The sequence below is a fragment of the Paralichthys olivaceus genome, chromosome 17 (genome assembly GCF_024713975.1).
Source record: "Paralichthys olivaceus isolate ysfri-2021 chromosome 17, ASM2471397v2, whole genome shotgun sequence".
NCBI lineage: Eukaryota > Metazoa > Chordata > Actinopteri > Pleuronectiformes > Paralichthyidae > Paralichthys > Paralichthys olivaceus.
Window position 1 is genome coordinate 6,474,775 of NC_091109.1, and position 27,218 is coordinate 6,501,992.

Sequence of the window (27,218 nt, forward strand, 5' to 3'; positions counted from 1 at the left end):
AACCCCTCAGTCACATACGTTGGAGGATGTTATTGGATGGTTCTTATTTATTTATTTGATGATGGTATCTGATCAAAATCTGAACTTTAGCAATACTTTACATCATTATCATCATTAAACATACTCTGAGTCTGAGGTTTTAGATGTTGATCATGAGGAATATTCATAGTTTCTGTTCCTCTGAATGTGAAGATGTGTGAACTCTCAGAGCTGCACTGACATTATTATGCAAAGTTCAGATATTGATCAGATATATCATCATCATCCTCTAAAAAATGTCATCTGGGCTTGTCATCTGATCTGACTTTTATTTTTTAAGTCAAATTATTACATTATTATATAATGGTGTTTATCTTTCTTTCTTTCACTTTTTTCCATGAACTAGTTTTACTTGCTTTTATCAATTCGTCTTGTAAAGCACTTTGTAACGTTACTTTGAAACGTGCCATATACATTATTACTATATTAATCAGGATGTTATTGCTTCCTGAGTGAGAGACAATATCCCAGAAAGACGATTTAAAAATGTTTTCCTTATTATTAAAGTGCGTGCGAACTAATACTGCTTTGCAAAAAAAATGATGTGGCTCTTCACAAAGGAAGACTGAAGAGGCTTAAAGATAAAAACATATATTTATAATTATCTGATTTCTAAGTTAAAATAAGTCACTTTATTCATTAAGTTTTTATTCACAAGCTAGACCAAAAAATATTTTCAATCATGGATCACAAAGGCTTTTATTTGTTTTGTATAACATAATGATAATTTGTTCATTAATCAGTCACAAAATCATGAACTGTTTGCGTATAAAGGATCAGGATTTCTAAAGTTGGTTCCAGGAGCAGTTTGGAGATTCAGGTAATAGCATTTACCAAAGTAGATAGAAAACAAGTCTGTCCTATTCTACACATCTTTACAGAAGAGAAGCTCTGACAATGCAGACTTGATGTCTGATGTCTAAAAAGGTGTCTAAGCCTGAAGAACCTGCTACACCTTCCTACCCTCCTGTTTTTCGGCCTCTGTACTTCCAGGTTCCTCGTGCACCAGAACCTCCACCACCACCTCTGTGTGGGTGGCCTGAATTTTACTCAACCAGCTACTGTCATTTGTTTGCTTCTCCAGATCATCTTCTGTCCATATCCTGATGAGTGATGTCGAATCCAGGAGGGACAGACAGTTATGTCCCTTTAAATAAGTCTGGCGCTCTCTGTCATTTGGATTTTCTTCATCCCTTTCTCCAGTTTTCTGCAGAGCATCAGATGGTAAAAAAACGGCAGAGGAGGGATTCTTTCTCCGCTGGCCTCCTCGCTGCAGCATCTCTAGTTCAAGCTTGGACCTGGTAATGCAGAGTCAAACAAACTAACCATTACTACATTGTTAATTAATGATATTTAAATACTACTAAGAACAAATATCACTACCTGATTGTCTCTTCTGCCACAAGTCTTCTCACAAACTCCTGCAGAAGAAACACAAAGATGTATGTGTGGGTGCAGGCACAGCATGCATGTGTCTGTGGTGCGTGTTTGACACGAGGCAGACTCACCTGTGTGTTCGTGTTGGACGGTTCCTGCACAGGTGAGGTGACGGGACTCTGCTCCTCAATGTCATGACGGAGTTTCTGGGGCAGCGTGTGGTGCAGGCAGTTGGAGAGAGCATTGAGTCTGAACAGCAGCTCGTCTACTAGGCTCTCGAACTCTTCAAGGTAGTAAGTCTGACAAACAAAGGAGTTCAGATAGTCCATCAATCAAACTAAAAGGTCAAAGAACACGTAATTTCTGGATATGGATGTGGGAGAATGTGTCATCTGTCTTTATACACTGCCTATGAGTGAACATAACTTGTGTTTTCAAGGCCTAAGCAGCTTCTTCCTCACTCTGCTTTCCACGTGGTCATCTATCCATTTGAGTTCACGCTGCCCAGTGACCTCAGAAATCCTCCGTCTGATGTAGCTGGCTAATTCTGCCAAGGTCAAGACGTCCCACCTGCTCTGAGATCTTTTGGCAACTCTAACCAAGGCAGACACCAAACTGAGAACCTGCAACAAAAACTAACAGTGATCTCCATTCTGACAGATTGTTTCTTCCACTGAGTCTGTGCAGCTGTGCAAAGACTCCATGTATCAGTCAGTCATCTATCCATTCATTCATGCATAGAAAATGTTGCTATATATTTACCATTGCAGTCCACACCACAGTGGAAGACAAATAGAGAGTTACACAGTACAGGAAATCTCGACCAGAGAGAAGGGGATGGAGGCTCCTGCTGGGTCTTAGACCCCAGTAGTGACAGAGCAGAGACTGAAGGGAACGAGGAATGGAGCTGAAAGCCCAGGAGCTTTGTGCAAATAGAAGATTACCAACACAGGACAGCGCCACCAACAGGATCAGACCTGAAAGCTAGGACAATATGAGGGTGAGTCTGTGTAGGGAGTTGAGAATTTTCTAACCAAATCCATAGTTTAGAATCGTAACAGTCTGACAATTTGGTGAGAAATACGCATATGCACAAATAAAGTATAATATTTGTTTTTACTAGAATCCTATCCGTTTACTGTTAGAAATAAAAGTTATGTTTACATTTTACTACATTTGATTTTCATTCAACTGTGACTGTCTGTTTCTGCACAGCAGAGGCAGTGCGTGGAATTGACACTTTCCGTACATTGTGCTGCTTCTCTTTGTGTTTACCGTTGGCCAGAGGAGGCTGGAGAGTGAGCGAGTCAGCAGTGCAGCAGAGGAAGCCAAGGTCCTGTTCACGCTCAGCACAGTCACACACTTCAAGGTGAGAAGGAAAAGTGTAACACCACGCAGAGCACGGACATCCTGCAGAGACAGAACCACATTTTTCATCAATGGAAAGCATCACTCTCCTCTTTAATTTCTCACATTGTGATCTCTCACTGACACAACAGGACCTGACAGTTGGATTCTCCTTGTGTATTTATCAAGGGCGTGTTTAGCAAAAAAAAAAAAACCTTATACAAATGTAATAATGTTTTTTCAATAAACTAATCATAATAATCATATAAAAAGGGGCCTCTCATGTTTCATGGGAATATATTATTATAGTATATTGAAACAGGACTAGTGAAAAGCTTTTCAACGTTAAATATTGTTTTTCTTATCTCTCTCTTTCCCTGATTTAAGTTTTTTGTGTCTTTCTCACTTGTTCCCATGAAGCCAGGATGCTGACGTCAGCATGTCCTCTGTGTCTCTGCAGCAGCTCCACAGCCTCCATGATGATGACGGAGCGATAGATGTAATAAACGTAATACACGAGGGTCACTGACAAGAGAGTGAGCTGAAAAAGAGAGAGCGAGGTATATTTCTTCACTTCATACTCATAATAAAACCTCTGCTGTTTGCTTTGACCTTCAGATACCTTTCTGTGTGGTTTACTTAACAGGTATGTTGGTTTAAGAGCTACAGGTTAGTTTGCCCTTGCAGCTCGGACACAGTGAACTTGTTTGCACTGCACGGTGCAGGGCTGAGTGTGTGTGAGTCTATCTTGGAATTATTATCTTTTTTGCCAGTAAAATAGGGGATGAACAGGATCAGACACAATTTGTCAGGCTTTTTGTTCTGTATAAATATCCCAGTTACTTGTTTTCTTTCCTGATGCTTTTACAGTTTTGTTTTTAATTCTATAGACTCTTTTTCTTCATATAGCCCCCAGATGTCTAGACCATGTGCACATATCATATATTATTATTTTCTGATTGGATACAAGTGCTGTATTGCTTATATACTTCTAGCCAGTTGCGGGGTGTCCTCCAGTGTCCCATCAGCCCTTGCAGCCTCATGGCGCACGCTTGAAGACAGAGTTGCAGTAGAGACAAGAGGAGGAAGATGAGCTGGAGGGGAGGAAGAGGAAACATGAAAAACCTTTGCAACAGAAACTGGTCTAAAATATGACAAGATGTGTCAGTGCAGAGTTAGAATCCCTCTTTCTTTATAAGGGCGCGAAAGACCAAACTAAATAAGTGTTTTACCTGGCACACCATAACAACATAGTCCCACACAGCAGGAGTGTGGTACACCCTGACAGACTGCACTTTAGAAGAGGGGACCAGGACACTGTTGGAGCTCTGCTCAGTGAGCAGGGTCACACTGGTGAACAAGTTGGGTGCAGGGCTGTACAAGGTGAACTGCACCTTCAGGGCCACCGTCCGTCTGCCCAACCAGCCGCCTGAGTGCAGGAGATCCAGTTTGGATGTGGCGTCGGACCTGATGATGATGATGACACTGAATATCACTGGGATGAAATATACCTGATCCTGCGAGGAGTTATTTCAGAGATCTCCTCCACCATGTAAGTGTCTGTGCAACTCTCACCTTGTGTGGCCTAAGCCAACTGTAGTACTCAGCCCCAAGTAGCAGCCCAGGCGACCGCATGTACTCTGGGGCGTTGCCGTGGCAACCTTGACATTTGAGTGAGTGTAAGTGGACGCTCCGCTCCTTGAGAAGAATGAGCGAAGACGTTCTGGTACAAAAGTCACACTGGGAACCTGAATAGTCACACACAGAACACACACTCTGAGTGAATTGAATCAAACTGCTGAAATCATCGTGTGATAACTTCGATAAAGTTACAGTAAAAGTAATGTTTTCTACTTTCACAGCCCAAAACCTGCTGCTGCTGTTTCGTAAACTGGATTTTGCTGTTAAAATTAAAGTTCAGAATGTGGATTGTAAAGGAAATCTTCCCTCTACATTGAAAACACATGGAATCCACCAGTGGAGTCATTTGTGACCTGGGGCCATTTTTGTTAAACAGCGCCTTCTACAGGAGAGTGTGGTGAAACACATGCTGCTATGTTAAATTAATTTAAAATATAGTTAGTTAATAGGAATTAGTTGATTATTTGCAATGTCAGTGAAATAATACAAGTCAAGTCCAGACTGATGTGGATGTTTTTTCCTTAAACTGCTGTTATAAAACATATAATATAATATTTATTTTCATGAGGTCACACACCTCTTTTTATTACGTACCTGATCCTGGAACGAGGATGCCTCTGACTTCCACAAGATTGGTTCTCCCATCAAGATGTGTGACTGCTGAATGACACCACATGACCAGGATGTGATTTATATTGATAAAAAGTAAAATAAGACCTTTTACCAATAAGAATAGATTTGTACACATGTTTGAGCTAAATAACGATTCCTGACAGATTGAGAGCAGAACTGTTTCAGCAGCTCACATGAAACAGGATCGTCTTAAGATCTTTGAGCCATCGTTTACCTCAGTTTTGGTCGATGCATTCTTGTACAGCAGATTGAGTAGACCGGTCTTTGTCCACTTCCACCAGTCCTCATGTGTTTTTATGGACATAAAGTTCTTATCATCATTCCTGTTGAAAGAGAAAATACGATTTTAGAGCAAGACAAAGAGAGTGTGTATGTGTGTGTGTGTGCATGTGTATGTGTGTTACCATATTAACTGTTTCCTGACAGCTTTATTGAGGTGGTGATGGTGACTGAATGAGCTGCCATACGTTACACACAGCATCAGGGCAAACATGGAGACACAGACGCACAAATCCCTGGATAAAAAGGAAAAAAGTAATAATTCTTCTTATACACACACACATACACACACACACACACACACACACCTGAGAACGTCATGGATGAGAGTCTCTCTTCTTTTCCTCCCACGACCTCTCCTCAGCTCTGCCGGATTCGGTGGCCGCACAAGACGCAGGTAGCGAGCTCGCTGACGAGCAGCCAGCAGCTGTCAATAAATCAGAAATACTGACTAGATGTTTCAGTGGAAAAGAACAAAGCAGATTTTTTTAAGTAAATAGATTGTGGCTGATACCGTGTCAAGGTCTGAGCATGTGTCCTGAGGGAAAGCAGGAGGCCTGAACGACTCCTCTAGTCGATTAGCACCACTGTGGCTGCACAGTGGAATCTCAAACTCTCTAATTGTAGAGAAAGTATGAAAGTCTGTTTTGTTTCTGTACCAACAGGAGACGATCACTGCCACGGTGAGTATCTGGAAAAGAAAAATAACTATATCTCCATTGCAAAGATCATTCATTTTAAACATGTAGTGAGAACAGCAAGGTATTCATTTACCACGGCCGGCTGGATGAAGAAGATGCAAGAAACCAGAGAGAGGAATAGGGAGTGAATCCAAAGCAAAACCTTGCTGCTGCTGAATCTGACACATCACACACAGACCCAGTTAATCAATAATCAATCACTCATATATTTCAACAATCATCCATTTAACACCATCACACAACTACTACCTCATTCCCAGCACTGCAGAGAGCACCAGGCAGGAGAGGGACAGCAGCAGACAGAGGGTCCAGGCCAAAGATTGACACCATTGTGATGCTCGTCCAACTTTTCTCCTGTTCAGTTTGTCCATTAAATGGTAACGCTTTCCTTGAGGATATTCTGTCTTCTCCTGAGTGTCTTGATCGACATCTCTCATACTGGACACAACATCTTTCTGGGTGCCACAAAACTTGCTGCTTTCACTTGAAAGATCAATGTCTTTTCCACGAGTTGCTCGATCGTCATTTTCCCCCTTTGAAATCAACGACAAATTCCAAATTACCGGTCCGACGCTGCTCTCAACTGCTGGATCCTCCTCCTTTTTTGCCATCACATCTGACTGGTTTGCCTGTTCTTTATTTTCCAGGATCACAGTGGACACTGGGAGCAAGTTTGTTCCCTGCAACACAGAAAAAGAAGGGTGAGGAATGAGGATGCACAAAGACATAGAAAAATAAATAACAAAAGATGAATGCTCTAACTGTGACCTGGTATTTCTTCCTCCAGGTTTCTTGCATCCACTGCTGCAGACGGCTCCAAGAGGGATGGAACACACTGTGATTTAGTGGGAGGGCATCTGTGAGGAGACAGGACATGAAAATGCATAAAGGTGGATGTTGATAAGTCTTATCAGATCTGAAAACAAATTACTTCATGCAAGCCTTAATTTTAATAATGCCTTTTTATTGAAGTTTTGGGTGTTTTATTTTGAATCCAGTTTGGCAGAATGGGACATTTTATAATTAACAAAGAAAGGAATAAATATCATGATTAAAAGATGAAGAGCAAAATATTACATTAGAAAATGTGTAAGAAAAGACATCAAGGAATATGCACCATCTTCTAATGAAATACTTAAGAGAAACAGGACTGAAGAAAATAATTTCATTTCAGGTTGGTTTTGTTTTGTTTGCTGCCAGTCTACTGCTCCACACTCCTGTCCAGCAGGTGGCGGTAATGCGCCTATAATCTGGTTTGCCAACCGCTAATTCACACCAGAACAAGAAGAAGAGGAAGCAGGAGCAGGAAGTTACTTGGGCGGCAGGTAAATATGTATGTACCGGAGAAAGAGCTGTTTTTAAGACGTGGTAAAGTTTTCTGATGGATTAATAAAGCTGGAGTGGGAACAAGGTAATGTGTGTTATAACACCATGTCATTCTAATTTACCTGTAAACAGGTGTTTGAATGTATCACTACTGTTACAGCCTTGCTATCGCTAGTAAACACAGTGAATGTAATACCCATGAGCCAAACATTGCGTTAATGCTAGTTTTCTAGCTTTTCACATGTGTCATACTTGTGGTTAAATGATATTTATGCTCATGTTTATGTGTGTAAGAGTTAGTTGACTGTTGTGTGTTCACCTGAAGCTCTAATGGTGTTTTGAAAAGCAAAAGGAAATTCATGTTCATATTATGACGGCAGAACTTAAATAAAATTGCTTTTGGAACAAAATTAAGCTTCTGGGTTTGCTACAGTGGGAAAGAGATGATGATTGTTCACTCACCAACTCCTTCTTATTCATGTAATTATTACCCAATCAGGTGGCAACAGTAAAGAAAGAAAAGGAAAAAGTCATTGACTGCTGAAAAGATTGCCTTGTTTTTCAGGGAGATCAGAAGATAATAACTTGTTTGAGTGTTTTTTAAAAAATAACTTTAAAAAGTATGAAGATTTCTGCTGCTGTAACAAATACACCTGTTTGGTGTATTTGTTACAGCAGCAGCTCCTCTGGTACAGGAAGCTGTAGAGATCATGAGGATCTGATATATGATATATGCAAGGCCAGATGGAAGTATGTGATTGGTGACGGTCATATCATTTAAAAAGAACATATCTATTTTTGTACATAAAGTCACGTAAAAAAATAACTGGTTTTACATATGTATTGCTGTTGCTCTGTTTACGTTACACACTGTTGCTTTGAGAAAGAGGATAGATTTTGTGTCACCTTCAAAGTCATCATTCTCAGTCTTTCTCCCTTTTGCATGTTGGGGCTCCGACCTTGTCAGCTTGACCTCATGCAGTCGAAACAGAAAAGATATCAATGTTGTTCCGGGCAACACTGCCACCACACTCAATAGTCCTGTTGTCAGAGAGATGGCGGATACGTCGAGAATACCCAACTCCATCGGTAACTGTGAACAAGGGATTAGAAGTGACAACTGTAGGAGAGACCTTGTTTAAGAACATTCATATAACAAATTCAAAACTTTTGACGGTCTTAATAAATTACCTGATCATCCATTTGAGATATGATTACTGTGTTGACACATGCGTACCCCAACAGCAGCAGCAGACACACACTGAGTCTTTGAGTGTGTGTGAACAAGTTAGGGCAGGGGCAGCGGAACACAGACATCCAGATGTGGAAGTCGGCCAAGAAGTCAGATAATTTAAAGCACAACATCTGCAAGCATACAGGTGGAGACCCAGGGTCACATGTGAGTAGAAAATAAAAGTGTGAGTGTTCAGATGTGCATGAGTGTTCTACCTTTGCAAAGCCTATTCCGTGGGTGCAAACACAGAGAGTTCTCTCCACCTGGCCATCACCTCTGTTCACAGACAACCAGCACTGACCCACGAAGAGCCACACGCCTCCTATCACATGCCCACTGTTCACCTGGATTGGATGGGAGTCGACAAACAGGTCATCTCAATGTTCCAAACACAGAACACATCCGCAAACACAGAACATGAGGTCCTTACCTCAGATACCTCGACATGTTTAAGGTACCAGTTCGGGAAGGGTCCAGAGCCGTCATGCCAGATGTGAACCCCCCACACAGAGCCCAAGCTGTCTGCTGCACTGTGGTGTCACAGAAAAGCATTAAGTAGTAACATGTGTATCATTGATTTTTATATCAATGCCTTATTTGTTTATCTTGTGAAAAATTATATTTGGGGATTTTACCTTAGTATAAATGTGTCCTGAGAGTTTCTCCTGAACAGAGTGCATCCTGGGACTTGTAATTCTCTTGTGTGAGAGAACCCATCTTCACCATACAGCACTATGTATACCTGATGAACATGCAGACACAAATAAGTACTGGACTCTACCTACCTGTGAGTATTGGTGCTGTTGAGGATGAATGAAAAACCAATGACGACATCACCTTGGCGCTCATACTGGCTGCAGAGAAGACACCAGTGTGGATGGTTACAGCATAAAGATGTGGGTCCAATGGAGAGTTGTCTGAAAGATAATGGACTCTCCCGTTCTTCCCTGAGACATCATCAGCTCTCTTACACGCCACCAGCCCAGGGATGTACAGGCACAGACACAGCACCATTACAACCAGCACAGTCAGATCTTGGGACACGCTGAAGAGATGGCGAGGAAGAGAGGACACATAGGAGGATGAAAAATCCCCAACATCTCTGTTTACTTAAATATGTCATTCAAGCCTGAGGAGGATGAGGTCACCTTAGTAACGGGTCCAGCTCAGCTGTGTCATGTCTGGTCTGGATCTGGTGCTGCACCACAGTCAGAGGCCTCAGCTGGTGACAACTGAGAGAAAAACAGCAAATACCAGAAAAATATGTTGCTTATCATCAGTGTCAGTGTTTGTTTCTCTCTTTGAAGGTCTCATGTCCATGTCTTACCTGCAGTTGACAGCAGATGTTGTGTCCTCTTGCCATGTCCTGCATCCCAGATGTGTCCAGGCCCCCTGGTGGCCATCCCAGTTCAAGCATTGACTGCTGACCACAGTGAGACTGTAGCTGATCTCTTCACTCAGCTGCTTGTGTCTTTGCTCTTTTCCTAAATGAGCATTCAGCAGAGCCAGGTGACCGACCCCTGCAGCTGGAGGTGTGGAGATTTTAGTGTAAACAATCTGACACTTGTTCCACAAATACTCATCAACTCTCAGATATGTTTTTTTTTTTTAAATCTCATCCTTGTCTATTAACTCAAAACAGAAAATATTTGTATTGCATTAACATTGATTATTATTCATTAACGTGTATAATAATTAAAGTGTATAATAATACCATATACGTTAATACCATGCTGCAGTAAGTGCCAGTTATAAGTAGACAATGTATACAGCCTACACACTATACTGCCACTGTAATAATAGTATAACGTGTGATTTGATACAATTATTTAAGTCCTGTCATGACTTAGCGACGGCCATTTTCATTTTGGGCATGTAGAATCCTGTTGAGCTCTCACCTTTTATTTAACACAATACATATTTGTTTAATTTGTTTTCAAACTATATTTACAAAGCAAAAATAATTTTAGCTCAGATTTAGACTGTAGAGATGACGATATGTAATATATTAGACACTCTCTCCTCCAGCCTCGGTTAACTACTTCAGCTGAATAGATTTATTTATGTATTTAAATGGATGATTAATTATATACCTAATAGAATGATCAGTCATTTATGAAATGGAAACAACAGGAAGGAGAAGAAAGCTTTTACCGTTGAGGTAGGACGAAGGCAGAGTGATGCGTACGCTGTTGCTCTCCCAGTGATGAGTCCTTTGCAGATGGTGCATGCTGGGAGTCGGCCTCTCGAACATCCTGCCACGGCAGAGAGTCTTGGTTTGTCTCGCATTCTTACCTTTCACTCAAAAAATTACATTATTATGTTGCTCTGATTATGAGCATACACCAGTAAAACAATAATCCAAGTGTACCTGAAGAGCAGCGTGATGGGAAACACTCTGTCGGGCGGCGGCGTGAACGCCACGCTCAGCTGGATGACCTGCTGCAGATGGTCCCTGGTAATGTTGAAGCTGTGGTAGTTGACCTGGCTGCGGAGGAGGATGTACTCACGCACGGAGCTCTTCTGCAGTCACAGATGTGATCACGTGTTGGTGAAGTTAGGCTCAACAATTCAACTTTATTCATGATTCTTTGATAACTAATATTTTATCACGTTACAGGTCACCAACTTTCACCTAACAATGTAGAACAAGTGCAGTTAAAGGTACCCCATGGAGTTTTCATAATCTCATTGTACATACACAAGGATGCACATGCATGTGGGTGGTTCAATACACAGACCGGCAGTAACGCACAAAAAAAGAGGAATTTGCCAAGAAAAACAAAACAAATATGAATATAAACAATTTAGATTCAAATATTGCAAATGTTTTCTGAGGAAGTAAATGTAAACATAACCTTTGGTTTCAAGAAAACTCCACTGGGCACCTTTAAATACCTGCAAAGATCAGGGAGAATAAGCAACTTACGTTTCTTGGTGGATGTTGCAGCTCGACGTTGATCGGCTGATTGAGGGAACGAACAGGGATCTTTCTCCTCCTGCTGCACTTGTACAGACTCAGGTCAACCACTGGTCCAGTGAGCTGCAAATCACCAGAGGGAACAAGGGACATGCCTCACTTCAAATTTACTGTAAGTCCCCCCTACAGTGAAAATCAAGTTTTTAAAAATGTTCCCAATGTGTCTTTTCAAAACATATTTTGGCTGAAATAACCAAGTATTTCCACCCTAACATTGCAGTAAATGAATGCAAGATGACCAGAGTAACTAAACAATAAGAAACCAATCCTGTCAACTTGTGGGTGGGGCGCAGTAGCTGGTAATGGTGCTTATGCCAGAGTGCAGCTTGGGTCATAATTCTTATTGTCCAACACAATAGAGTCAGAGAGAAAACGAACCAAGCCCAACCCGAACCTGACAGGTATGGCAAGAAGGCACGACATGAGAAATGAGGGTACAGGTTTACATGTAAGCTATTTTAAGGTAAATCTCTGTCATAAAAAAACTTTTGAATTCAGGGGAACTATAATCAACTGCTGCAGAGGAACTTAAATCTGTACATCATTGGCTTTCACCTGTGTGGGACTGTGGGCGCAGGTGTAAGGGTTGAGGGTGAGCTTGGTCAGCACGGTGAGCACACATGGCTGCTGCTGCGTGCTCCCTGCTGCTCCACTGCCATGAACAAACAAAAGCTGGATCAGATAAGGAGGCATGTAGAAGGTAGTTGAGCCACTGCTGATGACCGTGGAGGTTTGGTTCTGGTATGCAGCGTATAAGGAGATGAGGCCTGTGCTGAATTTGTGCTGCTGGACCTTGTGCAAGAAAATGTACTTCTGCAAATAAAAGAGAATGGGTAAGAGTAGGGCGAGGTGGAAAAAACAGGGCTACCATGAAGGAAACTAATTTATTTTCACTCACCAGCATCAGGTCTGAGGCAGTCTGGAGAATATCATCAACAAGACGTGTCCTCTGCTTTGCTGAAATTGATCCTCCCTGTTTGATGGGATCACTGGATGCTGGTATGCAGCATCCAGTGATCCCTCTATTTACAGAGTCTGACTCCAGCACCTGTGTGATATTGTCCATGTTGGACGACTCAGGTGTGAGGTCAAGATCTGTGACAGCAGCCTGCAGAATGTACGACAGCAGGAGAAGCAGAGTGTCGAGTGTCTTATGGTCCAGACGATATCGGACTGAATCGCTGGACTCCAAAAACATGTCCGAGATGGCCCGAACGTGAAGTGTCACATGTCTGACACTTGCTAAAGATACCTAAACAGAACAAAACAAGTAAACAAATGCATCATCTTTATTTCTTTGAGTGACTGCTTGTCCTGATAAAAGATGATCATCCTCCACCAACCTGATTTGTAACTTGTAAAAGGTCTTTTAAAATGCAGATGCTGTCAACCAGTGACTCCTGTGGATTGAATCACGTTGTTAAATATGTGAGAGGCAGATAGAGAGTGAGATAAAGTAGAGATTTGTTGAGAGAAAAACTGTGGTTGTGTTAATCTTGGAGTTTGTGTGTGTGTGTATGTACACGTGTGTACACGTGTGTGTGTGTGTGTGTGTGTACGTGTGTACCTGTTCCGCTGTACCGCTCTTGAGCTCACACACTGTGCAAATGAGCACATTACGCATGAGTCTCTGTGCGTGTGTGTTGGCCTTGGCCTCCAGGCCCAGTCTGTTCAGGACGGTGGCGACAAGACTGACGTAGTTACGAACCTCATGACTGTTCCCAAGCTGCAGCAGAGCCGACAGGTTCTTCAGACCTGCCGCTGACCTGGAGAGACAGTGTTACTGATACACAACAATATACTACACAACAATATACTACACAACAATATACTACACAACAATATACTACACACACACACACACACACACACACACACACACACACACACACACACACACACACACACTTCATCTCAGACCCTAGATGAGCAAGAGTTAAGGGCTGTATATTGAAGTTTGGGCTATATTTGATTATATAATTCTATCTATTTCATTGTTCTATCTTCTCTGCTCGTGTTTCATTGTTTTATTAACGACTATGAAGCACTGTCAATCATTGTTAAGAAAAGTGCTATATAAATAAAGTTTATGTTATCATTATTATTATAGGTCTGTAATCTGCCATTTTTAATTGTAATTTCTAATATTTTTCAACCATCAACTTAGAAACCTCATATAAAGTTATAATATATTACATATAAATTGAAATGCTTTATAAGAAAGTGAAACTGGGTTATTTAAATACAATACATTGATGACATTTAAAATAATATCACTCTCAGTATGTATGTTTCTTTGATCAAAATCAAGAAAATTAACTTTCCCCTTTTGAATCCTTGTGTGATGTGATGAGCTGGTGATTTTTGATTCTTACAGCTCGAGGTCAGGGTCATGAAGGGAGGAAGCGTCTCTGAGGAAGCTTGGCTGGACTCGGACGGTGACAGGACAGGGTTTAGTGGCCGTCCCGTATGTGCTGCTTCTGATTTCAGTATAAATAGTTACTATGGAAACAACGAAAAATGATTTTACTGAATTGGTTGGTAGAAAATCTAAATAAAATGTCAAGCATGTGTTTTATACCTTTATAGTCATCACTAGCGTCACCTGCAGGAAGGCTGAAGTAGTATTGGAAATCTCTCCCCTGGTACAGCACCCTGCGAGGTCCCCCCCCTACACTGAAGCTGTACTCATACAGTAGATCCTACACACACACATGCACAGTTAATACGCAGGGAACAATTTAAAAACTGGGTAGAAAAATAATATTTAAACATTTTTAACTTTTTATGATTATTAATATGATTCGAACTATGAGGTAGTAAAGAGAATAAAGCCCATAAAAAGTGGTACTGAATCAAAAATTGAGATGTAGCCCCAAATTATCATTTGAAGCCGAATTTCGAAGAAAAGGTTTTCCCTTTTTTTTCAGTTAAAACAAAAAATATCATGAGATACAGTTGGAAACTTTGAAGTTTGAATTAATGTAGAATTTTAGTTTTTTCACAAAAACTAAAACACTCAACTCGATGCTGTTAAAGGAGAAGTGTGATGAATTGGAGAATTGCTTATTTAGTGTTCATCTTTGTGTATGTGTATGTGTATGTGTGTGTGTGTGTGTGTGTGTGTGTGTGTGTGTGTGTGTGTGTGTGTGTGTGTGTGTGAGAGAGAGAGAGACAGCAGACACCTCTTTCCCTGACGTGCAGAAGATGCTGAAATGTGTGTGTAGCTCCGTCCCTTTAACTGGCTGCACCTGGCACTTCACGCCCTCAGGAGCAGGCTTGGTTTTCAAGAACAGCTGAGTCCGGCCGACAAAACTGCTCCGACACTCTGAGTAACACAGGCAGATGAGATTTTTGGTGTTATCAGTTTTACCTCTCGCCTTGTTCATTCCTATCATCGCTATTCGTCCTGGGCTTTAAGAGCAGATGTGAATGCACCAAGACGCATTTAGATCTGATCACTCAAACCACATGTGGAGGTGGTCTGGACTGCATATGGTCACATTCTTTTACAAAGTAAACTGAAGTACCACCTCCTCGAATAAGATCCTCTCTCTAAGAGAAGTATGCACTCATACCTCCACTAAGGAGGTTTATGTTTTCCCTTGCATTTGTTGCAAGTGGCGTATGACCCAAGGAAGAACTCTTTAAATTTTGATTTGGATCCGGATCACTTTCTTCATTTTTGCATCATTTGTGTTGGAATAATTCAAATTGAAATATGGATCTAGTGGATTTAAATGTGGAAAGGGGACTGTTGGGCCTTTCTAGTTCATAGTAGTTCAGTTTTTTCTAAAATTGCATAAACACGTCGGCTGGTTTGGGTCTCTAATTATGACAGATTATAGATTTATATTGTACTGCACAGAATCTGAATGTCCACTTCATGTTTATTGGTCATTCTATCTATTCGGTCTGTCATGGTTCTTTGTTGAAAGCACTTTGCTAGAACTTACTGGCTGTGACCTCCAACATGTATCTGCTCCCCGGCCGCAGACTGAAGGGTCTCAACCTGAGCGTAGAGGAGGAAATCCCTACAAAGAAAGATTATTTAAGATAAAGAGTGATGCAGAGAATAACTGTTTGTGGGCAAGTTTCTTAAATAATGTACCTGTGTAAGTGTAGGACTCAAAAACGTCTCCGTCCACTGGGTCTCGAGGCAAATCAAGTAAAGTTGGCTCCTGGATCAGGACAGAGTGTCCGGAAACCACCAGATTACTCCCCTCTGATTCATGTTCAGCTGGATCGAAAACTGCATCTTCTCCTGCACTGAGAGTTTCACCATCCACACCTTGGAATACACACGAGTAAATACACAACATCTCACACTGGTTATGACTACAGAGGTAAACACAGATGTGTACTGCACCTGTGGGTCTTCCTGCGGAGCTCCCAGGGTCTCCTTCCTCTGCATTTGGGGGGTGAACATCGTAATCTGACTCTGTAACAGACTCAGCTTTAATGCATACCCACAGCCCATGCATATGAAAATATAAGAAGTTACTTATTAAAAGATTACGATATTAGAATTTAATTTTTTTAATTGAAATTAATTGAAAAAATAATTGTTTATTTATTTTTCTCTTTTAATGTAGTAATGTTTGTGTTTGTCTTGATTCATCAAATGCTTTTGTTTTGTAAATGCATCTGAGAAGAATAAATCAAATTTAATTTAAAAAAACAAAAAATAATTCTGCAAATTCCATAAAATGATTTTGTTTAATCTGATTTAACCAATAATTTACTCCAAAAAAGAGGAGTGTCATTTGAAAGTTCTTCATAGTCCTTGCTTTGTTTGCCTCATCTGAATCTTGTGTTTCACTCTCACTGCATTGTTTTTCTCACCTTGTTCTCCCATGTCACCTCCCTCCAGGACAGGAAAAGAAAACTCCCACTCAGCAGAGAGGTCAGAGGGAACTGGGAATTCACTGATGCCCAACTGCTCTGAATCTAGGTCTCCACTGCTGTCAAGGGTGAGTGACAGGTAGTCAGTGGAGGGCTGATGCTCTGCAGGGTAAAACTCTCCTGGGGAATGATATAAGGGCTCCTCTCCTGGAGATAAAGTGGGGGAGATGTTAAATTATTCATAAACGATCAATTCTTACAGTAACTATAACCTTGCATTCCATTATTCATATTCATATTGATGTCCAGGGCTCAGAACGTTCTTAACTCACACATACACACATCTTGGAGTATTTCATAGTAAGTTTAATTTGTAAGCAGCAGGATGAAATAAATTATATTCCTAACAACCTGATCCTGCTGTTCCTGTGCCGACAGGAGTGACGGTCTCAGACTCTGAAGAAAAGGAGAAGTCAAGTTTAGTGACGTATTGATATGTCCGACCTGAAGACTCAAACCAGACTCTGGGGTTGCAGTTTTATGTGTTACGAACGTCAGTGCATTTTATTAACACACCTGCTTTGTATGTCCCATCATCAGTCAGGCCAAGATTTTGCTTTCTTGCTCCAGTTTTTCTAGTCCTGAGATCAGTTTGTGCATAGTGTGATGTATCTGTGTCAGACAGACGCAGGGTGGACGTCTGATCCTCGATGATTGTGGAGGGAGCGCCAAGATCCACCGTGGAACAAAATGGCACTGGAATCAAACAGTTTAGAATAGAAATAAGTATATTTTTAGTTAATAAAACAGTGTAAATGTACTTATTTAATTTTTAACGATGTTGGATAAAGATGCTCTTATTCGACCTTCTATGACAGGTCTGGTGGAGGCGTTGACCAGGAACAGACTCCAGGTGTATTGGATGTGAGCGAGGGAAACATCACAGTCTTCACACCAGGTGTCGACAACGAAGGACTGATCCCAGTTCACCTGGTCTCCTTGGCAACGAGGGCAGGAAACGGACAACTTCCTGGTTTGGAAACATTGTCACTCAGTAGCACGCAGCTCAGTTTGGATGTCTTCTCGCACATGCAATCCAGTCACACCCTGACACATTCGCCTTGAGCCAATCACCTTAGTTCAGTAAGATCACTGCATTCTAGATACCCGGTCATCTCCCTTCATCATCACCATCTGGGTCTTTAGACTCCTGGTGGAAATCTCCTTCATATTTAAAGCAGCTAATTCATAGGGACTACTTCCATGGTGTTCTACTTCCTACTGCGGTCCAAGTGCCAAAGTCTATTCCTCTTGTTACCTCCCCCTAATTGATTTAGTAGTTAGCAGGATTACACCAAAACCACTGGATGAATCAGCACAAAACTTTGTGGAAGGATGCATTATGGATCAGGAGCCCAATACATTTGGTGGAGAGCCATGAGCTTTTTTAAATTGTGAGATAGGGTGATCTTTCAACAGTTTTTCTGAAATATTTTTTTGTGTATATTTAGTGCAGATCCAAAAAAAACAATCTCTTGAATTTTAATGTGGCATCATAAGGTACTGTTGGGCCTTGGCGGTGGTGTGGGCTCTAGATTTGACTTTGAATGGCACAGGTTTGCCAGTTCAATCAGTCACATCGAGTATTTATAACTCACCCAATCAGATTTGGTTTGACTGTGAGGAAGGTCTCTGTCGAAGCTGAGCGTTCCCCGCTGCGTATGGTGAGCGTGAACTGGAACTGGTCAAAGTCCCGTTTTAAGGAACCAACAGGAACAGTGAGCACAGGAGAGGAGGTGGAGATGTGTTGGTGGAAACAGGAGGTGCTGATGGAGCTGAGTGGTTTACAGGTCCAGCTGTAGCTACAAGAGAAAACGCTTTAAAACTTCCAAACGAGCACAAATCAAATATTTTTCTCTTTCTGTCGTAGCTTCTACCTGAGCAGGTTCATGGGGAAGTCAGGGTCGTAAGATCTCCGCCCGTCCAGGGTTAGTGCGGTGGTGTTCCCGCTGTTAATGAAGACGTTGGTGCCACCCTGGATAAAAACCACAGGAGGGCTCGGCATCACCTGAACTCTCACACTGTAGTTACTATACACCACACTACCGACGACCTGGACCTACAGAGAAATCATAGATATGGAGACAATTCAAGTAAAAGTACAATTAATACATATCCAAATATAATTTCTTTTCAAAATCAGGATTTAATTTTGATTACAGACCATCAGTTACACAAAAAACACAATATCTTCACAACAATAATAAAATAACACTAAAGTTTGGATTCTTTTTTTCTTATTTTTGCTATGACCCACCACAGACACAGTGATGCATTCTTCTGCCTCCTCCATGCATGACTCGTCTCAGCTACTCACCCTGGCTGTGGCGGTGTAGGTGTCGTACTGCAGGAAGTGGCTCTGCAGTGTGAGGCTCTGTCTGTGTGTGTCTGTGCGAGGCAGACGGAGGCTCCGGCCTGCAGAGTCCAACAGAGTCCAGGTGTACTGAAGGCCTCGTGATGTGTCGCAGTCAATTTCAGTCTCGTAGGTCACCCCCAGACAGATTACCTCATACCTCCGCACCTAGAGGTGGAGGAGGATTTTATTTTTAAATACATTCTCTTTGCATGTGAAGGAGGCTACAGCCCTGCTGGGGACGCACCTGTAGTTTGGGAGGACCCATGTTTTTGACCGGTGGAGGCTGACAAGGTCGGTCCACAACAAAGATGTGACTGCTCAGAGAGGCGGAGCTGACCAGGTTAGAGGCAGTCACCTCGACTCTGAACTCCCCTGTTCTGCAGAGAGAAGCACACCCAGTAAATGTACCCAGGCTCAAACACACCACACAGTGATGTAATTATTTCTAGTCTTTACTGTATACTTTTGCCATTCATCAATTCATACACATTCATACTATGCTTATATGTGTATATATATATATATATGTATACCTGTGGAACACATGCTGCTCTGTGCTCTGTCCCAGCCTGGATGAACCGTCCCCGAAGCTCCAGTGGAAGGTGAGGTCGGTGCCCACGTTGACCCGGCAGCTCAGCGTTACCGTCTGATTCTGCAGCACCGAGGCCTGGTGGACGAGCCTGTTGAGCTTCACCACTCTCTGGATCACCAGAGGGAGCACATCAGAGGGGACGGACGACTGACCAGCAGACATCACCACAAACACATCAAACCTGCAATAAAGAGAGATTTGAATTGTGAGTATTTTTATTCATGTGCACAAGCTCTTAAACTGATAGCTAAGACACTCCTTATGTGGAAAATGATTTCAGTTAAAGGAAACACCACATTTAAAATAAATGACACATCAAAAATACATTTTTTTTTTTTACTGTATCCCAGTATTACAATTCAAAAGGCACCTCTCGAAATGTTCTCTGTGCATCGTACCTGCCAGGTTTGTTGTATCTTTTGGTGACGGCTCTTGAGCTGGTTCTGACTGATATGGAGTCTCCAAAGTGCCACATGAACTCCACAGGCTCTGATGCATCAGCCACAGCCAGGAAGGTTATGTCTGTGTTTGTGGGATAAGCTGGCTTTGCTGCATAAATCCACACTGCTAGAACGAAACAGACACCACATGGTCAACATGCAAATGGTTGGAATAAAAAATATTGCACAAACATCAACTCTTATGAAGGTGATGTCTCATAATAAATTAGAATGGCACTCAGTAGAGTCCCCCCATGAAACAACATTTAAATTCTTTTCTAAGAAATCAAGGACAATGTTGAAAATCAACCGATCTCACAATGTTAAAGAAAGTGAAAAAAAATCCTGGTTCCTCCCCCTGATCCAGATCCACAGCTAACTTTACTACTTCCCTGACTAATCCTGCATCCTTCCACTAAATTCATGGTGATCGGGTACTTTTTGTGTAATCCTGGAAACTAAGAAACGAACAAAGCGTAGATGAAAACAGCTTCCTTGGCCGAGGGAACCAATCACAAGACATTTTATGAACATTTATCATCATCTACCTGAGCATTTTGTCGTTTTCTTTGACAAGGGTTGAAAATGCAAAGTGAAATAAGTCTCTTGACCAATCTTTAGATAAAGCATAAAGCCTAAATTAAATGTAATTTAATAACATTTTATGTTTACATTTAAAAGTTTAAATTAAGCCTTTATTCTATATATTTGTTACAATCGTAGATAAAAACATTAACACATTGATTTAAATATATATATTTTTAATATTTACAAGAAATAAAAGCCAGACTCTTTTGCAGTGCTCACATAAAAACACATCACTTACAATTGTCCCCCAGGCTGTGAGCAGGACTTTGACTGGTGGGTGGTTCCCAGTTTGGTTTAACTGTTACTTGTGGCGACGACTTCCTGTTCCCTTCAACACACACTCTGATGCTCTTGTTCTGAGAAGACACTTGATTCTCGGCTTGAAGCTGAACCACAAACGTACCAGCTCTGTCGAAAAGCAAAACCGCCGCCGCCTCCTCTCCTGTGGTGTAGCTGCTGTTTCTGTACAGTAATGTTGTGTTGACCTGCAGAGAGACGGTCATGTTTGATCCTGCTGCAACGCTAAATAAAACCACTTGTTCCTGATTTGTTCTGATCACACGTGGGACGCTCAACGCCAGCTCTCCAACAGGATCCTGAACCAGGATGTGTGTTTGGAATGAGGCCCGGCTGACTGGGTTAAACGCCTCAACTGTGACGTTATAACGCCCTGCTAATGCAAAAGACACATTAATGAGCCATTCCTGTGTTGTCCTGTTCATTACAACTTTATTATCCAAACTAAAAGTCCAAATTACTCTTGACCCCATGCGGCCACCTTGGCTGACGACCCCCAGGCTGAACTCTACGTGCGTAGGAACAGCTGACATCCACCTCCCAGAAAGCCTCAGGGCACAGATTTGCTCATAGACCTTTAAGGCCTGAGGCAGGGCTGAGGAGAGCAACACTGAGGAAGGATGAGGAGCGGAGAGGACAGATGCCATGAGGTGATACTGTCCTGCTCTGGTGGGGAGGCGGCAGCGGAGGTGGAGGTGCAGACGGCAGCTGGACTGATGGGAGGAGTGGAGGAGGTGGAGAGGAATGGAGTGATGGGGATGGGAGCGGGTGCCATCATGACAATAGAATTCAGCATGGTGTTGATGGAGATTATGCTCATGAATGTTGTTGCCATGGTTACAGTCGTGATCAGTGCTGTTTTTCCAGTCTGTAATTTTGCTTTTTTGGGTTTTATCATTATTCATGTAGCTGCTGTCAGCGCTGCGGCTGTTATTGTCAACGTGTCCTTCACTGTTCAGGTCGATGTCATTCTCATGGCATTGCACGTACTCGGCAGCGAGTGTGAGGTTGAGGACAAGTAGGTGCTTCATGGTGGTGAACAGCTCCACATCCAGAGAGATGCTCCCTCCAGCTCTCAGTTGATTCCTCGAAACATTCACTTTCAGGTCAGAAACAGCAGGAAGCACAACTACCTGCAGGAGGACACATCCAACTTATGTTGCAAGAAAACAATGAGCACAAAACACACGAATGCGAAACTGGAAAAAGGATCGAATTGATTTCACTTGATATTTTGGCTTTTGTTGATGAATCCAATGAAAAAAGCCAAAATGAACAGTTCATCGATTATTAAGCTTATTTAACAAAAGCCTAAAATGCTGTAGCTAATTCAACATCATAGACATAAACCCACACTATTAAAAAACCTAACAATAAGTTCTAACTTTGTCCTGATGATGTAAATACTTGGCAATGCATTAAAAAGTGTATTAATACACAGCTGAAAATATTCCCCTTTTAAAAAGCCCTACTTAGTCCTGTTTGAGTAAAAAAAACTGCAGCAGTCAGCTTTTTAAATGAATTGTAGTAATTATATTTTTATTAATTAATAGTAACCAATGAGAAACTAAAATCTATTAAGAAAAAAAACATTGTTGGTTTTGGATTTATTGACAATAAGATAAAATGTGGTATTTCCAGCATTTTCAATAATGATCAATAATTCCATGTCAGGATATTATGCTTAGTGAATGAAAACAGAATACTTGCCACACGTATTGTCTGCTGAGTCCATCCAGTGATACTGGAGATGTTCACTGTCACTGTGTGAACTCCCTCTGTTTTAAATGTCCAGGTCTGCAGTTAATTAAAGCAAATATTTCCTCTTGTCATATAAAAAAACATTGAAGATTATTTAATGCAACAACAAAAATGTTTTATCCAGTATCACAGTCTCTTATTCAGGGAGGAAGAGGGGAAGCTAATGACTGTAGTTATGATGCTTTTGTGTTTTTTGTTGACCCTTGACCTCTGTGACTTCTGAACATAATTTAATTTGAGTAAAACCAGAGTAAAAGGTACATTAGAAACCTTCTATTTATAAATCTTGGGTAGGACCACAGCTGCTGTCCGTTTTACTAAAAACCTCAGTTTTAATTGATTTGTTGTGGAAAACTGTTCTGCAATCACATATTTGGCAACATGTAAATAACCATCATTAAGTCTTAGATGGACGTTGATTCACTTTCAAACAGCCGTGGAAAAATGCAACACCTCCATTATCTTAACATGAGAAGAGAAGCAGATAATGAAAGTGAGATAAAAACACATTAGATCATCAAATATTCATATTGAAATAATTTGTGTTTTATTTCTTCACTAGTCTACATTGCTGTTATTTAAAACCACCATTACCAAATTTGCCTCATGTTTCTCAGATAATGGAGTTTTGTTGCTGTGAAAAATCACTGTATATTATTTATGTAATAAATGATCCTTTCATGCAAACATATCATGTAATATAATAATATTTTTGTCCTCCATACCAAAGTGCTGTTCAGACATTCAGAGTTGGGGATGCAGGTGGTCTTTACACATGTTCTCTCTTCCTCTCTCTCTTTGTGATTACAGCACCAGCAGAACCCTGTTGCCGGACCCTCTCCCACATATGCCTGCAGCGTGACAGGGTCGCCCACGTAGGCTGTCTGTGTGGTCATACTGTGCGAGGTGGGCTGTTGGCAGGAGGGGACGCCCAGGGGCCCGTGGAGCAGAGATATCTGTGGAGAGGGCTGCAAGACGGAGAGCTGGAGAGTGGAGAAGAGCGTGGAGAGGAGGTTGGAGACTCTGACATCTGTAGAAAAATAAAAAAGAGACAGTTTTCACACAAAATAATAAATTTTCTTAATGCATTTTTTTTCTTCCATTAATTAAAATTTTCTCTTACTGATTTCATATTTTCCTGGAGTTTCCAAAATCCAGTCCGTTGACACAAAAAAGGAGCCATCATCCAAAATGCTGACATGATGTGAACTTTGACCTTTCGCAGACGTGTCCAGGAACTCCACAGAGACAAAAGAGAGGTCCCGTCCTGCCAGACTAGGAACTCCTGAAAATCACAGAAAGGTATCTCAATGTAAAAAAGAAAAACAAAACACTGAAATATACTGTTCCTTTGTTTTTTTCAATCATGTAAACACTAATCAAAGAGAGATATTTACTAGATTTGTATTTTTTTGAAAAGCAGATTTTATTTTTTGCATAAAAATGTATTCACAAGGACGGTCTGACTGAAAAACTCTTAAGCAAAACACAAATATTTTATATATACATATATATATATATATAAATATATATATATAATTAAATAGTTAGTCAGTTATTCTAATGAATACACAACTTAATGTAGCTTGCTTTTAGTTTATATCCAAATATGATTATTTTGTGGCTTTGAATGTTTTACAGTACATAATTTTTTTTGAAAGGACAGAACTTTAAAAAAGAAACAAATAAATAAATAAATTAACATGGACTGCACAAATTTTGCCTTTTAAATATTTTGTCTGAAGTTGAAGCAGCCCTGCGTCTGTATAATTATTTTTAATGATAATTAATAACTTTTTCTTGTGTAAAATAGAATATATACACCATACCATATATAAAACTGAGGAAAATGTTACATATAATTTTGGCCAAGAATTGATACACAAAGTATTTTAAAATGCATTTCCTGTTAGTGAATAAGAGAAAAATCTAAAGTTCTTAGAATCTTGAATTTGTTGTAAAACACAGTATCAGTCGACCTGTGGGCTGGTTGGGACGTCCAGCTAAGTTTCCAGAAACCTCCACAACAAAAGTTCTCCCAGGCTGCACTCTGTCTGCAGGAGACGACACATTAATGCTGTGAAGAAACGGTCCCTCGGTTCTGTAGAGAGCCACAGTCCCCTGTCCACCTCCAACAGGCAAATTCAGAGCACTTACAAGAAAAGAGAAAACAAATCTAAGCACAACAAGCTTCAGTGACTGTGCACAGTGGGTGCAAATTCTGAAACGATTATAAAAACTATATAGATTTGACTTTATAAAAGAAAGAGTAATGCAGAGTTTTGTATCTTCAGTGGCAGAAGTTGTGGTTTGATATTGAAAGTAAAAAGTGGGTCTCACCTCTGTCTTTCACTCTCTGACTCTTCACTGGAAGATGTGTTGAAACACTCACTGAAGACCAAACCATGTTTCTGGTGGTTGCCACAGTAACAACTCTCAAAAGTCAACGCTGCCACCTGGTACCTTCAACCAAATATAATGTTTATTATAAAACACTTACAATAAGTTGTACATGCATCCAACACACACATATACAAAACTGTGTGTTCATGTTGACATGGCTTATGTCAACAATTACTAAAGTTGGTGTTAGTCATGGCAGTAATAGAATACATCTTTTTATAAATAACAAAAAATGTACTTATTTCTAAATTAATGTTTCAGTTGTCAAAAAGCCTGAACGTTGAGGCCAATCTTCATGATTTAAAGCTTTTTGGTTATTTGAAAATATCTCTAAATATACTCTCTGTATATTGTTATACTTATATATACTTGTATACTATTGTATATTTGTTAATCATCTGAATTTTTGATTATATAAATGCAGAAAAATATGCTTCCATCATTTGAAAAACTACCCTGGTGTTGGTCTTTAAATTCTCTGGTAAAGCCTCTTAAAATTGAAAATGTATAATTACAGCTGCACAACTAAGGCATCTGTTTGAGGAATTTATAATATATTTTTCTTTTTTCATATATACGTTTTTAGTTATTTCTCTGTGTATTTTAGCAATACGTGGATTTTCAATGTCATTTACACAAGAATAAACCCAATTGTCTTTATCTTCTTTGCCTCAGCTGCTCTTTTGGCCAAACTCACCCGTCATCCAGACAGCGCACGGAGCAGAGCACCGGGTCAAGGTCATGGGCTCCCTTGGGGGAATACAGCCGGACAAGAGAGGAGTCGCTGGGGCGGACGCACCCGATGAACCACGGTGAGTTCTCGTTACCTGTCGGATTAAGAGCCGCGGACGAGGGGTTGAAAAACGGATGCAGTGATACGAGCATGTGAACAAAAGAACCGAGCATGTCTGTGCGTAAAGTTTCCAAAAGGCCGCAGCGAGAAAAGTGGCTGAGGAGAAGAATGTGCATCAAATCAGGACGTGTACAGGTTTGAGACTGAGAGCAGAGGAGGAAACAAACAATGTAGTCACAAAACAACTGTGCATACAAGGTGTGTGAGGTGAGAACACAGACAGCGACTGTATGCAAACCAAGCAAAACACGGGGTGCGACGAAGGAGGGAGCTGAGTTCACTGACTGTGGATCAAACAGGAATAATACTGATCTGTTGATATAGTGTTATAACTTCTATAGAGAAGTTACGTGGCATATTTTTTTTAAAATCCTAATAAGGACGTGAGTGAGTCCTCTTTTCAACAATCGTAATGCTGCTGAGGGAGAATTGGTCACTAATGCAGTTTCACCTATGGTTGCTGTTTTAAATAAATGACCCTGTGCACTTTAAATATGATTTACACATTTAATATGTATAATATCAAATATAAATATGATAAATGACATACATTATGACAGTTGTGTGCATATCACACATGGGGTCTCCTCGTAAAGTTTGGCAGAGTTGAGTTGTGGATTTTAAGCAGCTTTTACGCAAAATAAAGCAGTTTCCAGGGCAACTTAATCAGGTGGTGCGGTGTGATCTGCAGAGTCTTTGGTCATCACATAATTAAATATGTGGCTTAATAATGAGGCAAGGAAACAGCGCAGCAAATATCATGTTTGGTATTTCTCTTGTTTCACACTGAGCTCTGGCCACATGCTTCATGTATGTTCAAACGATACCACAGGAAGGAGGTGATTTCTTTATTTTTAGACAACTCGTTCACGAGTGCGAGGTCAAAGCCATAAAGGAAATCACATAACCTCATTTGGTTCCGTTATTGACCTCCAGCTCAGGTTGGACCACTTCAGGGCCACAATCTGATTTTTACTCTTTCGTCAACTTTAAATCAACGAAAGAAAAACATGGGAAGTAATAAAATTCACGTTTTATTCTGGTACTAAGATATATTTGAGGGGTAATATTTACGGATCATCTTCCAACCGAACTGAACGAGCCATGATGCAATGTCCAATACAGAACATGAAGAAATATGAATCTAATGGACCATTTGATCGTGTTGTTGGTTTATAAAGCACTGAGTGGTTCAGGACCAAAATACATTTCTGATCTACTATCACGTCATGAACCTTCCAGACCCCTCAGGTCGTCAGGGACGGGTCTAAGAGTCACAACTAAACATGGAGAAGCAGCATTCAGTATTTACGCTCCACATATGTGGAACAAGCTGCCAGAGAAGTGCAGGTCTGCTGCAACTCTTTAAAATCAATGCTGAATACTTTCCTGTTTGCCACTGCCTTTTATTAAATCAAAAAAAAAAAAAACTCATTCATTTCCCTCTATTGTTTCCCTTTTTTATT

The 27,218-nt window shown here is 40.8% G+C and overlaps 1 protein-coding gene across 1 annotated transcript; it reads right to left on the minus strand.

Moving 5' to 3' along the window:
* Positions 1-48: 48 nt before the first annotated feature.
* LOC109629536 (polycystin-1-like protein 1) lies at positions 49-25,784 on the minus strand. Its single transcript, XM_069513104.1, has 50 exons — positions 25,597-25,784; positions 24,837-24,959; positions 24,443-24,648; positions 23,620-23,781; positions 23,222-23,526; positions 20,692-21,889; positions 19,809-19,977; positions 19,352-19,591; positions 19,063-19,195; positions 18,780-18,983; positions 18,340-18,521; positions 18,061-18,264; positions 17,234-17,432; positions 16,357-16,637; positions 15,669-16,060; positions 15,514-15,591; positions 14,743-14,885; positions 14,139-14,259; positions 13,933-14,059; positions 13,125-13,323; positions 12,901-12,957; positions 12,456-12,809; positions 12,113-12,370; positions 11,507-11,620; positions 10,949-11,100; positions 10,732-10,832; positions 9,905-10,103; positions 9,726-9,809; positions 9,415-9,622; positions 9,213-9,319; positions 9,008-9,107; positions 8,535-8,921; positions 8,250-8,436; positions 6,786-6,874; positions 6,267-6,697; positions 6,091-6,175; positions 5,831-6,007; positions 5,625-5,743; positions 5,442-5,552; positions 5,252-5,360; positions 4,999-5,064; positions 4,339-4,550; positions 3,996-4,230; positions 3,753-3,857; positions 3,170-3,304; positions 2,692-2,826; positions 2,179-2,400; positions 1,878-2,039; positions 1,423-1,715; positions 49-1,337 (listed from the first exon to the last, which is right to left on the minus strand). Exons 1-50 carry the CDS (start codon positions 25,782-25,784, stop codon positions 989-991), a joined length of 10,197 nt encoding a protein of 3,398 aa, XP_069369205.1. The 3' UTR covers positions 49-988.
* Between the last annotated feature and the right edge of the window lie 1,434 nt (positions 25,785-27,218).

Excerpts from the sequence above, each read along its gene's own strand:
- LOC109629536 (XM_069513104.1), bottom strand. The coding sequence starts at position 25,784 with ATGCTCGTATCACTGCATCCGTTTTTCAACCCCTCGTCCGCGGCTCTT. Across the intron at positions 10,833-10,948 it reads CCCATCACGCTGCTCTTCAG|GATGTTCGAGAGGCCGACTC; the intron begins GTACACTTGGAT and ends CTGCCGTGGCAG. Across the intron at positions 4,551-4,998 it reads CATCCTCGTTCCAGGATCAG|AATTCACTCAGAGTGTGTGT; the intron begins GTACGTAATAAA and ends GCAGTTTGATTC.